Source organism: Dendropsophus ebraccatus, chromosome 13 (genome assembly GCF_027789765.1).
Source record: "Dendropsophus ebraccatus isolate aDenEbr1 chromosome 13, aDenEbr1.pat, whole genome shotgun sequence".
Lineage (NCBI taxonomy): Eukaryota > Metazoa > Chordata > Amphibia > Anura > Hylidae > Dendropsophus > Dendropsophus ebraccatus.
Window position 1 is genome coordinate 79,049,030 of NC_091466.1, and position 14,013 is coordinate 79,063,042.

The 14,013-nt window shown below is 47.1% G+C and overlaps 1 protein-coding gene across 3 annotated transcripts in view; it reads right to left on the bottom strand.

The window, feature by feature from the left end:
• Positions 1-4,782: 4,782 nt before the first annotated feature.
• RIN3 (Ras and Rab interactor 3) overlaps positions 4,783-14,013 on the bottom strand; it is a 31,518-nt gene continuing 22,287 nt past the window's right edge. For all 3 annotated transcript variants that reach the window (XM_069951124.1, XM_069951123.1, XM_069951122.1), the window contains exons 2-10: positions 13,300-13,477; positions 11,627-11,729; positions 11,062-11,134; positions 10,433-10,524; positions 7,622-9,628; positions 7,197-7,505; positions 6,746-6,877; positions 6,319-6,482; positions 4,783-5,901 (exon numbers count right to left, since the gene is read on the bottom strand). In XM_069951124.1, the coding sequence (XP_069807225.1) occupies positions 5,602-5,901; positions 6,319-6,482; positions 6,746-6,877; positions 7,197-7,505; positions 7,622-9,628; positions 10,433-10,524; positions 11,062-11,134; positions 11,627-11,729; positions 13,300-13,458 (3,339 nt within the window). In that variant the 5' untranslated portion in view covers positions 13,459-13,477 and the 3' untranslated portion in view covers positions 4,783-5,601. The remainder of the gene's footprint in view (positions 5,902-6,318; positions 6,483-6,745; positions 6,878-7,196; positions 7,506-7,621; positions 9,629-10,432; positions 10,525-11,061; positions 11,135-11,626; positions 11,730-13,299; positions 13,478-14,013) is intronic.

Genomic DNA, 14,013 nt, shown 5'->3' on the forward strand with positions numbered 1-14,013 from the left:
ATGAAGAAGTGTCGAATGTATCAGTTTATGAAGAATGTAGAAATGTATCAGCTTTATGAAGAATGTAGATCAGTGTATGAAGAATGTATCAGTTATGAAGAATTGTAGAATGAATGTATCAGTTTATGAAGAATGTAGAATGGAATGTATCAGTTTATGAAGAATGTATCAGTTTCATGCAAATGTATCAGTTTATGAAGAATGTATCCGTCTATGAAGAATGTAGAATGTATCAGTTTATGAAGAATGTAGAAGGTATCAGTTTATGAAGAATGTAGAATGAATGTATCAGTTTATGAAGAATGTATCAGTTTATGAGAAATGTATCAGTTTATGAAGAATGTAGAATGTATCAGTTTATGAAGAATGTATCAGTTTATGAAGAATGTAGAATGAATGTATCAGTTTATGAAGAATGTATCAGTTTATGAAGAATGTATCAGTTTATGAAGAATGTAGAATGTATCAGTTTATGAAGAATGTAGAATGAATGTATCAGTTTATGAAGAATGTAGAATGTATGTATCAGTTTATGAAGAATGTAGAATGAATGTATCAGTTTATGAAGAATGTATTCAGTTTATGAAGAATGTATCAGTTTATGAAGAATGTAGAATGTATCAGTTTATGAAGAATGTAGTATCAGTTTATGAAGAATTAATGTATCAGTTTATGAGAATGTAGAATGTATCAGTTTATGAAGAATGTATCGTAGAAGAATGTATCAGTTTATGAAGATGTAGAATGTATCAGTTTTATGAAGAATGTAGAATGAATATCAGTTTATGAAGAATGTAGAATGTATCAGTTTATGAAGAATGTAGAATGTATCAGTTTATGAAGAATGTAGAATGTATCAGTTTATGAAGAATGTAGAATGTATCAGTTTATGAAGAATGTAGAATGAATGTATCAGTTTATGAAGAATGTAGAATGAATGTATCAGTTTATGAAGAATGTAGAATGAATGTATCAGTTTATGAAGAATGTATCAGTTTATGAAGAATGTAAGAATTGTATCAGTTTAGGAAGAATGTAGAATGAAGTATCAGTTTATGACGAATGTAGAATGTATCAGTTATAGATGGAAATACAATGTAGAATGAATGTATCAGTTTATGAAGAATGTATCAGTTTATGAAGAATGTAGAATGTATCAGTTTATGAAGAATGTAGAATGAATGTATCAGTTTATGAAGAATGTATCAGTTTATGAAGAATGTAGAATGTATCAGTTTATGAAGAATGTAGAATGAATGTATCAGTTTATGAAGAATGTATCAGTTTATGAAGAATGTATCAGTTTATGAAGAATGTAGAATGAATGTATCAGTTTATGAAGAATGTAGAATGAATGTATCAGTTTATGAAGAATGTATCAGTTTATGAAGAATGTATCAGTTTATGAAGAATGTATCAGTTTATGAAGAATGTAGAATGTATCAGTTTATGAAGAATGTAGAATGTATCAGTTTATGAAGAATGTAGAATGAATGTATCAGTTTATGAAGAATGTATCAGTTTATGAAGAATGTATCAGTTTATGAAGAATGTAGAATGTATCAGTTTATGAAGAATGTAGAATGAATGTATCAGTTTATGAAGAATGTAGAATGAATGTATCAGTTTATGAAGAATGTATCAGTTTATGAAGAATGTATCAGTTTATGAAGAATGTAGAATGTATCAGTTTATGAAGAATGTAGAATGTATCAGTTTATGAAGAATGTAGAATGAATGTATCAGTTTATGAAGAATGTATCAGTTTATGAAGAATGTATCAGTTTATGAAGAATGTAGAATGTATCAGTTTATGAAGAATGTATGTATCAGTTTATGAAGAATGTATCAGTTTATGAAGAATGTAGAATGTATCAGTTTATGAAGAATGTATCAGTTTATGAAGAATGTATCAGTTTATGAAGAATGTAGAATGTATCAGTTTATGAAGAATGTAGAATGAATGTATCAGTTTATGAAGAATGTAGAATGTATCAGTTTATGAAGAATGTAGAATGTATCAGTTTATGAAGAATGTAGAATGTATCAGTTTATGAAGAATGTAGAATGTATCAGTTTATGAAGAATGTAGAATGAATGTATCAGTTTATGAAGAATGTAGAATGTATCAGTTTATGAAGAATGTAGAATGTATCAGTTTATGAAGAATGTAGAATGAATGTATCAGTTTATGAAGAATGTATCAGTTTATGAAGAATGTAGAATGAATGTATCAGTTTATAGAATGTATCAGTTTATGAAGAATGTAGAATGAATGTATCAGTTTATGAAGAATGTATCAGTTTATGAAGAATGTAGAATGTATCAGTTTATGAAGAATGTAGAATGAATGTATCAGTTTATGAAGCAAGAGCCACCCAGTAGAGGGCAGCTCCCTTATATAGAGTACATGGAGTCCCTAACAAACAGGGACCTGGCACTGCTATTAGCAAGGAGCCAGTCAGGATTGCACCCTCCTAGCACAGGGTACTGCCCCCGGGTTACTCACACCAGCACAGAGCATTGCACCTTCATCACCAGCACATGAAGCATTGGGTCCTGGACCTGGGTCTCTAAGCCAAGCCAGCAGGGGGTGCTGCTCCTGGGAGTCACTGCTCCCCAACACCTAGCCAGCATTGGGTATTAACCTGGGTCACTCACACCAAGCCAGCACTGGGTCTGGTAGCACAACAGCAGACAGCACTGGGTTCTGAACCTGGGACTGCAGCACCACATCTGGGAACTCACGGTTTTTACCCCCTGAGCCACAGCTCCTGCTCCCAGAGTCAGCGGAATAAGGGAAAGATGGAGGTCCTGGTCAGAGTAAAGGAAGGTTCTAGAAAATGGACAACCCAGGCCACAGGAACAATCCTATAAGGAGATGACACAGGATTAGAACCCTGGTCTCCAACATACAGCATAGACAGGAGACTCAGACCACTGAGCCACAGCTCCTGCTCCCAGAGTCAGCGGAATAAGGGAAAGATGGAGGTCCTGGTCAGAATAAAGGAAGGTTCTAGAAAATAGACAACCCAGGCCACAGGAACAATCCTATAAGGAGATGTCACAGGATTAGAACCCTGGTCTCCAACATACAGCATAGACAGGAGACTCAGACCACTGAGCCACAGCTCCTGCTTCCAGAGTCAGTGGGAATAAGGGAAAGATGGAGGTTCTGGTCAGAATAAAGGAAGGTTTCAGAACATAAGCAGCTCAGGATTAGAACCCAGGGCCCCCAGTACATGGCCTGACACCGAACCCTCCAGGCCACAGAAACAGAAGAGGAAGATCTATCAGACTATAAAGGAAATTTACTCTTTTCCTGTAAGATGTATATAGCTGCCACCACACCAGCTCTCTTATATAGAGTCCCTAACAAACAGGGACCTGGCACTGCTATTAGCAAGGAGCCAGCAGTGGAGATCACACCTGGTTCCCTAATACCAGGGCCAGCACTAAGTATCAACTTCTCTATAGTGACATCACTGGTGTGTATCAGTAGAACGCTTCTCTATAGTGACGTCACTGGTGTGTATCAGTAGAACGCTTCTCTATAGTGACGTCACTGGTGTGTATCAGTAGAACGCTTCTCTATAGTGACGTCACTGGTGTGTATCAGTAGAACGCTTCTCTATAGTGACGTCACTGGTGTGTATCAGTAGAACGCTTCTCTATAGTGGTGATGTAGGCCCGAGGGGGTCGGTAAGAAATGGTGATGTAAGTCCAAGGGGGGCGGTAAGAAATGGCGATGTAGGCCGGAGGGGGGCGGCCAGACAGGGTAATGTAGGCTGGCGGGGGGCGGTCAGAGGCGGCGATGTAGGTCGCAGGGGAGCTTGCAGAGATGGTGATGTAGACAGGAGAGGCCGGTCAGGGAAGGTAACATCACTCACTGGAGATACAGGATGTAGCCCCAACTCCTGTGACATCAGAGGATAATACAATATCACAGAGGAGAGGGAGGAGCCAGAGAAAATACACATTTTGTAGTTCTTCTATTTTCCATTTCCTGTCAGTGGTGAAGCCAGAACTGTGATTATATCAGTAACTTATACATCTGAGGGTGGGAGTTAAAATTATTAGGTATTAAAATACAACTTTCTGATTCCAGAGTACCCCTTGAAGAGAAAAAAAATAGTTACTTTCTTACAAAAGCAGTGCCACCCCTGTCCTTAGGTTGTGTGTGGCATTACAGTCTCCATTCACTTCAATTGAACAGAGCTGCAAAGCCTAAATGAGGAACAGAGCGGTGATGTGTCCGGAAAACAGCCTGGATAACTCCCTTTAAGAAGTTATTTAAGATTAGAAAAATCACAGCTACTTAAATGCAAGAACAGCACCACCATCAGGTTAGGTGTGGTATTACAATAAAACTACATTCAAATTGAGCTGTAAAGCCCCCCACCCAAACTAGGAGAAAAGAGTGGTGCTGTTTCTGGAAGAAAGCTGCCATTCCTTTTATTCTGTGCCGCTGGCATTGGTCTCCTGCCCATTATACAGAGATTGGTGCAGGGAGAAGCAGTTGTGGAGACGACTGTCTGACACTCAGCGATGTCCGTGCACAAGCCCTTATCTGATGGCAGTACCGCCGGGTGTTGTTGTGCACCTCCTATAAAGTTTTGCATATTTCTAAAATCCATGGCACTTATACCTCACAGTCTGGGGAAGGGGCCATGGTTTTGGGTGAGACACAGCCTTTTTGCACATTAAAGTGATTGGAAGTGAATCCTCCTCTGCCCTGGTAGTGCGCCCCCCTGAGGCCGCACAGTTAGAGAGCGGCAGAAGTCCATTACTACATAATTTAATCATCACTTTCACAGTCCCAGACCATTTATACAGATGATACAGTGGATATATCCAAACGGGGATAATATTTTCCATAAAATACATGAAAGCTGCTCCCTGGAATTACTGTGGAAGAGACGATGTCTGAACAGCAGCCAAACCTGGAGGAGAGAATTCCCTGCAGACACCTAGAAACCGGCAGCAACTACTCTGTATACAGCAGATAGAGAGCAGACACATAGAATTCTCCCCCCCCAACAGCCCGCCTGGATCCTCAACCTCATTGCCCCTGCGCAGCCCACCTGGATCCCCATCATCCACCCCCACAGAGCCTATCAGGATCATCATCCCCCACACAGCCCACCTGGATCCTTATACTCATTGCCCCTGCGCAGCCCACCTGGATCCCCATCATCTACCCCCACAGAGCCTATCAGGATCATCATCCCCCACACAGCCCACCTGGATCCTTATACTCATTGCCCCCGACGCAACTGGCTCCTCATCCTTTCCCCCCGCGCCGCCCACCTGGATCCTCATCCTCCCCCCACAGCCCACCTGGGCCGGTCCTGGGACATTGTTCTTTAGCCGCTTCTCGCTCTGTGATTCACAGGATCAGCTTCATTTTTGTAACATTTCATTGTATAAAACAATATTAGGAGTGAGTGTAAAATGCACATACACAGTGTGACAACCCTCCTCCCCTAAGTAGACACTTGTATCAGGTCTCTGATCATCCAGGATCGGTCCAGCCAACCCCAGGCCTTGACCAAACTCAAACATGGCATCCACCTTCAGTCACTGTCCTAAGTCCAATATCTAGAGAAAGTGCAGCTCGCTCATCACAGTGTCCTGCGCGCCACTCCGCCTGTACAGGAAGTGGAAGTCCAGCTTCTGCTCGTTCTTCAGGAGTCGGGCCTTCACCTGCTGCGGGAAAGCATCGTCCGCCAGGCGGACACACCGCTCATTCACCAGCACAAAGAGTCCATACTCAGCCGCCTCCGACACCTCAAACTTCTCTGCACACTGGCGGATCACCTCCCCTACATTCATGTCCGGCTTCGTGGCAAAGGTCCTGGTTCTGGAGTCCAACTCCTCGAAGGAGATGGTGATGAAATCCTGCGGCAGAAGAAACAATTACTCCATGAATCCATTAGGAAATGACCAATGTCACTTTATGGCTGTGGTCCCCAACTGCTGCAAAACTACAGCTATCACCATGCATGATGATAGGCGGGGAACCACATGACGGCAAGATGTTCTAGCGGATTTCTGGTTGGTGATGGTCCTGATAGGACAACCCCTTCAAATCTAAAAATGTCTTACTTAAAGAGGCCATGTCAAAAACTGCTAAGATGGCCAGAACAGCTTTTGCCACTTTAATCAACTGGTCTCAGAAAGTTATACAGGTTTGTAAGTTATAAGTATATCTAAAGTAACAAAAAAAAGACACCCAAATTAGTTTAAATTAGAAGCATGTACATATAATATATTGACTAAAATCCCAGGTATATAACCCATACACCTATCTGGTACCTGTATGGAGGAGCGGGAGACCTTGGCCTTGTTAAGCGTGCGCCTTCTCTCCCAGCGGTGGATGGAATCCTGGACCTCTACGCTCAGCTGCCGGGTGACTGTAATTTTATCATAATTCTTTATGTGCTCCAGAGCACCATACGTTGTTGTGAGATAATAGGAACCTGCGGAGGGATCAGTGTGGTTAGTATCTGATAAATGCGGCAAACATCACCGCGAGCGAGGAAACGCCATAGAACCGATAGCTGAATGCAGTACCTCAGGGTGACCACTAGATGGGAGTAAAGTACTGCTAAGAAGATGCATGCCAATAATGAAGCCTTACTGAAGACTACCAGTCCTGATGTATGTGTGTGTGTGTGTATAATTAATATATATTATATATATAATTAATCACTGTATAATTATCCTGATGGTCAGGAGTTACCTTCTCCAAGCTGCAGAGCAGGGTCCATCAGCTCCATCATGTATTCCACATCCAGGAGCAGAGCCACAAGGTCACACTGGGCCAAAACGTACATGAGGACCGGCAGGAAGTCGTCCGCTCCGTGATGCTTCCCTACAAGGAAGACGCAGGGTTAAATGTGTATCGTCATTCAATATTAATAGACTTCCTGAAAAGCTGCTGCTGCTAGCTAATGTGACACTGCGGCATATTGTATAGGAGTAGCAGAGAGGAGTAACATCTACTACATTATCTGTGTTTTATATGTGGTGTTACATAGGACTGCAGGTGACATCCACTACATTATCTGTACTCAGAGATATCACTGTGTTATCTGTGCTGTTACATAGGACTGCAGGTGACATCTCTTACATTATAGCCTCCATAGGACTGGCAGTGCCCCCTATGAGGTGATTGGCGCACTGGCACCTACCAGGGTTGCCGGCCGCCATGGAGTCGTAGATGAGTTTGCACGCCTTCAGCAGGTAGGTGATCTTCTTCTCCGGGGAGTAGGTCTTGTGCATGGTGCTGAACTTGTGCAGAATCTTCTCCATGACGCTGGTGTCGGGCACGCTGGTGGTGACCCCCAGGTCGGTGGTGGTGGTCTCCTGGATCACCTGCTGGTTCTCGGTCAGCAGCCTCAGCGAGCCGTCCTTGTTGTGGATCTCCCGCAGGTAACACTCTATGGCCGATTTCAGGGGCTTCAGGACGCACTTACATAGGGCTGCCTCCACAATGGCGTCTGCATGGAGACAGAGTGACACATTGTATAATATACCTCCCCTCTCTCTATATACATATACAAGCTGTATCCTGTAGAGCGGTGATGTCACAGCACCACCAGCAGGGGGCACTCACCTATCTTGTCGTCAGTGTAGAGGCTGTAGTCCACCATGGTCTTGAGCTCGGTGCTCTGCACCAGGTAGCTCTTCAGCTGGGTCATCATCAGCCGGATCTCCTGCAGCATCTCTGTGCTGGAGCTCTGCTTGGCCATCATCTCCAGGCTGTACGCCTTATAGTCCTGGACTAAGTTCCCAAAGTAGGAGTCCTTATCGTGCGCCAGCTCAGTGATCCTCTTCTGCAGCTTCCGATCGGCAGACATGAAGGCAGAGAAGACGTTGGTGAGAGCCACCATGGACAGGCGGTTCTTGGCCCGGTCCAGCATGAAGGAGTGAGACTTCTTGATGGAGGTGCTGGCCGGGGTCTCGCAGTCCTCATCCGCGCTGCTGGTGGAGTAGGAATCGGCCTCGGCAGTTGCCATTCTAGGATCGGATCCGTGTGAGGACAGGGAGGGGTCGGAGGTCTTCAGCACCGGAGCGGACACCCTCTTCTGCCGAGACTGTTTCCTGTCCGCAGATTTAACGCCACTTGAGTTGCGTTGACTTTCTGAAGTTTTTATAACTTTTTCAGTCTCAGCGACGTTTGTGGCCTCATTCCCCGGTGACACGGACGACCTGTAGGTGAGTTTCTTCTTCCTCGGTGGCGGCACCGGAGCCGTCTTCTTCCCATTCTCCTGCCTTGCATTGTTCTGCTTGGGTAAGGTCCCGGTTTTGTCGCTTTTCGGCGTCACAGCCAGGCTTTGGCTCCTCGTCGCCTTTGTCTCATCCTTTATTACAAAAACACTGACTTTACCCTCAGACGCCTTCCCTGATAGTCGCCGACTCGGCACCGCAGGTGGGGCACGGACCGGAGATGGAGCCTGGGGTCCCTGCAGAGGAGACTCATTACAGAAGGGGTTAATTTTCATGTTCCTTAAAGGTTCTTTAAGGTGGTCTACATCCAGTGACGGAAGTGGAGACGGCTCAGCCTGGGAGTCTTCATTGTCTTTGGGGTGGGTACATTCTGTCTCTGAAGAAATGGGAGACGACTGGAGGTCGGAATCTGTGGGAGAAAGGCGACCGGGTGAAAGTGCTGGTGAAGGGTCTGGTGGAGAAGAGACGATTGGAGAAGGGTGGTTAAGCAGATCCTCAAGGTTCTGGGAGAATGAGGAGCATAAATCCAAAGTGTGAAGGGGGGTCTCAGATGATGGAGAAGTCGCAGGAAGGGTCTCAGATGATGGAGAAGTCGCGGGAAGGGTCTCAGATGATGGAGAAGTCGCGGGAAGGGTCTCAGATGATGGAGAAGTCGCGGGAAGGGTCTCAGATGATGGAAGGGTCTCAGATGATGGAGAAGTCGCGGGAAGGGTCTCAGATGATGGAGAAGTCGCGGGAAGGGTCTCAGATGATGGAGAAGTCGCGGGAAGGGTCTCAGATGATGGAGAAGTCGCGGGAAGGGTCTCAGATGATGGAAGGGTCTCAGATGATGGAGAAGTCGCGGGAAGGGTCTCAGATGATGGAGAAGTCGCGGGAAGGGTCTTAGATGATGGAGAAGTCGCGGGAAGGGTCTCAGATGATGGAGAAGTCGCGGGAAGGGTCTCAGATGGTAAAGAAGATGATAGAGGAGGCTCAGTTGATGTCTTTGCCGCAGGGGCCTGTCTCTCGGATGCCGATGGTCTTGGCGGTGGAGGAGATCTTACGGGATGGGAGTCAGACTGCCGGCGTATATATCCGGGAGGAGGGGCAGATGGAGGGACAGAGGGCAGGGGCGGCTTATGTAAGCTGGGGGGAGGGGGCGGAGGCCGGCGGTGCGTGGCTTTGGGCAGCGGACTTTCAGGCTTTGCAATACAGTTAGTAAGAGGAAGTTTATCGGAAGAGTTGGCATTGCTGCAATCTTCTATAAATATCGGCGTGACGAACCACAGCCGGTCCTCTCCGGCACAAATCTCTATTTCACACGTACAGTCACCAAGTTCTCTGGAAGCGCGCGGCACATGGTCACTGCGGAGATTCCCAGACACCGAGGGGCTCATGGCTCTGTCCCAGAATCCTGTGCAAGGAAAGAAAATATGATGTCAGTCACAGGACCCCTTCGTGAGCGATGCTCCTGAGCACTGAATTCTGCTCCTCAGATATATGGCGATAGCGGTCTCTCTATCATTGGTCCCAACAGAGATACAATCAAAAAAATCATCTGGTGTCACAAAGTTATACAGATTTGTAGTTTACTTCTATATAATACTCTCTAGTCTTCCAGTACTTATCAGCTGCTGTATGTCCTGTAGGAAGTGGTGTATTCTCTCCAGTGTGACAGTGCTCTCTGCTGCCACCTCTGTCCATGTCAGGAACTGTCCAGGGCAGCAGCAAATCCCCACAGAAAACCTCCGCTGCTCTGGACAGTTCCTGACATGGACTGAAGTGGCAGCATAGAGCACTGTGCCAGACTGGAGAGAATACACCACTTCAAACTTATAAGTAAATGATAAATCTGTATACATTTCTGATACCAGATGATCTGAAAGAAAGAAAAAATCACCGGAGTCCCCCTGTAACTTGCAATCCCCTCCATAAGATGTTAGCGCCCCCTATACGCTGCACTTGTCCTTACAGCCACCAGGAGGGGCCGCAGTTCTCTGGGGGAACCCCGAGCATCTACATCAAAACTTCTGTGTAACCTGACTCAGCCGTCGGCCCTTCATTTGCAGAACATCGTGCCTCCCGGGTTTATGCAATATCCTAAATCACTTACACAGAAGCTCCCTTGTGAAACATCTCTCAGCAGGCGCCTCGGGACATGCTGGGAGTTATAGTTTCACAGCAGTGGGGGTGATGTTGGGGTACGCCGTCCACTCACCTGTGCCGAGGTTGGAGATCTCTTCCAGGTCTTGCAGGCTATGGGCAGCAGATATGGACGGCGGCAGCTTCAGCACAGATGGTAAGATATCCCTGGAAGGAATGATGGATGATGAGTGATGGATGATGAGTTGGATACAACGGCCGCAGCTGCCCAGAGATTTGCAAACTCTACCAAGTGCACAGGGGGATGTTTCCCAACTACACAGGCCGAAGAATGAGAGCAGCCAAATAACCCAGACTATGAGGGATCCTGTATTATACTCCAGAGCTGCACTCACTATTCTGCTGGTGGGGTCACTGTGTACATACATTACTGATCCTGAGTTACATCCTGTATTATACTCCAGAGCTGCACTCACTATTCTACTGGTTGGGTCACTCTGTACATACATTACTGATCCTGAGTTACATCCTGTATTATACTCCAGAGCTGCGCTCACTATTCTGCTGGTGGGGTCACTGTATACATACATTACATTACTGATCCTGAGTTACATCCTGTATTATACTCCGGAGCTGCGCTCACTATTCTGCTGGTGGGGTCACTGTATACATACACTACTGATCCTGAGTTACATCCTGTATTATACTCCAGAGCTGCACTCACTTTTCTGCTGCTTTCCTTACCTGCTGATACAGTAGAAGGCCATCAGCTTGAATATATCCTTAAACACCAGCATGGATCCTTCTAGATACATCACTGGGGAGACAAGTGACGGATATGATGACATCATCAGGTTATTACATCACAAGCTGCGGTCAGTGGTCGCTTTTCCTTACAATCTCAGCTCTGCTACATCTGAGTAGTTACGGGCAGGTGCTCAGGGTGACAGCTGGGGGCTCTGTGACTGGCAGCCGTGGACGATCACTAGATGACGCTGTCGCCGCCGCATTCACTGCCCTTATTTAATTTACCAGAAAGCAGAATAAGGTGTAAGAGCGGACGTGGCACTACAACCCCCAGCATGTAACTCAGGGCACAGTCACCATGGCATCTGGATGGGGTGAAATCAGATGACATCTCTGGCCCTGCCCTTTGCGCTCAGTCCTTAAAGGACTTGTCCATGTATAACATGCTGGCTGTGTGTAGACCTGTCCCCCTGCACTGACACACTGTAACAAACCCTCAGCGGTGTAAGCATGTAGAGATTGCCTCCGCAGCACAGAGTGTTTGCAGCACAGCGACACTCACTTGTTTTCTCCTCTCGGATGTTGTAGCGGAGAACGTCGGCGGCTTCCGAGCGGATCCAGAGCACCATACACCTCCCCGCCACGTCCCGGGTCACCAGGAAGACCTGCGGTACCGAGACATCAGAGTCAGTGCCCAGTCATGTATCCAAGCTGTAATGTGTGATACTAACAGCTAAACCCCCGTATCCAAGCCTGGCGTGTGTGATACTAACAGCTAAACACTGTATCTAAGCCTGTTATGTGTGATACTAACAGCTAAATTATTGTATCTAAGCCTGCCGTGTGTGATACTAACAGCTAAATTATTGTATCTAAGCCTGCTGTGTGTGATACTGTTAGCGGCTGCACTGTATCTATTATTATCATGAGTGATACTTTCAGCTACACCACTGTATCCAAGCCTATTATGTATTGTATAGTCTGCTGAGCCACTGTATCCAAGTCAGGTGTGTGTGATAGTGTCAGACAGATCATGCTGTATTTTGTAGCGGCCCCCGGGGGCCGCACATCTGGGCCGGTGTGTAATACCAGGATAATTCCTGAAATATGACAACATGTGGGGGTGAGAGAAGGCAAAAGGGAACGCAGCCCGAGACTCCATTAAAAGGGTGGGGTACCCCACATTATACCAGGGGCCCCTCCGAGGACCCCACATTATACCAGGGGCCCCTCCGAGTACCCCACATTATACCAGGGGCCCCTCCAAGTACCCCACATTATACCAGGGGCCCCTCCGAGTACCCCACATTATACCAGGGGCCCCTCCGAGTACCCCACATTATACCAGGGGCCCCTCCGAGGAGCCCCACATTATACCAGGGGCCCCTCCGAGTACCCCACATTATACCAAGGGCCCCTCCGAGTACCCCACATTATACCAGGGGCCCCTTCAAGGAACCCCACATTATACCAGGGGCCCCTCCGAGGAACCCCACATTATACCAGGGACCCCTCCGAGGACCCCACATTATACCAGGGGCCCCTCCGAGGACCCCACATTATACCAGGGGCCCCTCCGAGGACCCCACATTATACCAGGGGCCCCTCCGAGGACCCCACATTATACCAGGGGCCGCTCTAAGGGCCCTACTTTATACCAGGGGCCCCTCCAAGGACCCCACATTATACCAGGGGCCCCTCCACGTACCCCACACTATGACAGGGGCCCCTCCACGGTCGCACATTATACCAGGGGCCGCAATATGGACCGTACATTATACCAAGGACCCCACATTATACCATGGACCATACATTATACCAGGGGCCACAATATGGACCATACATTATACCAGGGGCCACAATATGGACCGTACATTATACCAGGGGCCACAATATGGACCGTACATTATACCAGGGGCCGCAATATGGACCGTACATTATACCAGGGGGCGCAATATGGACCGTACATTATACCAGGGGCCGCAATATGGACCGTACATTATACCAGGGGCCGCAATATGGTGGGGGCACCAAGGGGTAATCGGTTCCCCAGGGCTCAGGCTGTACATACTCACATCACATATACATCTCACAGCTGAGGGTTAGTTACAGTGTATCAGTGCAGACCATGCTCTGTGTGCACCCCTAGTGTCCTGCACTGATACTTTGTAACAACCATTATGCAGAACACTTGGAGCCCAGGGATTGGGCATTGATGGATTAGGGGACACTCACCCCGGGGGTCTCCCTGCAGAGTATCTCCACCACCTGCGGCCCCGCCATGCAGAGCTGCAGCCAGACCGGGCAGGTCTTGATGAGTCTATCCAGGATGCTGATACCAGAGAACAATAGCTGGCCATTCTGCACCGGATCCGGCCCACGTGGCGTCTCCATAACTCTGACATCTGTAGGACTTAAAGGAACAGGACAGTAAATAGGATTGTCCACAGTATAAGGAGCTGAGATGCTGTACAGCAGCCTCCCCCTCAGGGCATGATGGGAGTTGTAGTTATCTAACAGCTGTAGAAAGCTTTCCAGGTAACAGAGAGCAGCAGGAGGTGGAGAGCGAGGACAGAGAGCAGCAGCAGGAGGAGGAGGAGGAGGAGGAGGAGGAGGAGGAGAGCGAGGATAGAGAGCAGCAGGAGGAGGAGGAGGAGGAGAGCAGCAGGAGGAGGAGAGCGAGGATAGAGAGCAGCAGGAGGAGGAGGAGGACAGCAAGGACTGAGAGCAGCAGGAGGAGGAGGAGAGCAGCAGGAGGAGGAGAGCGAGGATAGAGAGCAGCAGGAGGAGGAGGAGGACAGCAAGGACTGAGAGCAGCAGGAGGAGGAGGAGGACAGCAAGGACAGAGCAGCAGGAGGAGGAGGAGGACAGCAAGGACAGAGAGCAGCAGGATGAGAGCGAGGACAGAGAGCTGCAAGAGGAGGACAGCAAAGACTGAGAGGAGCAGAA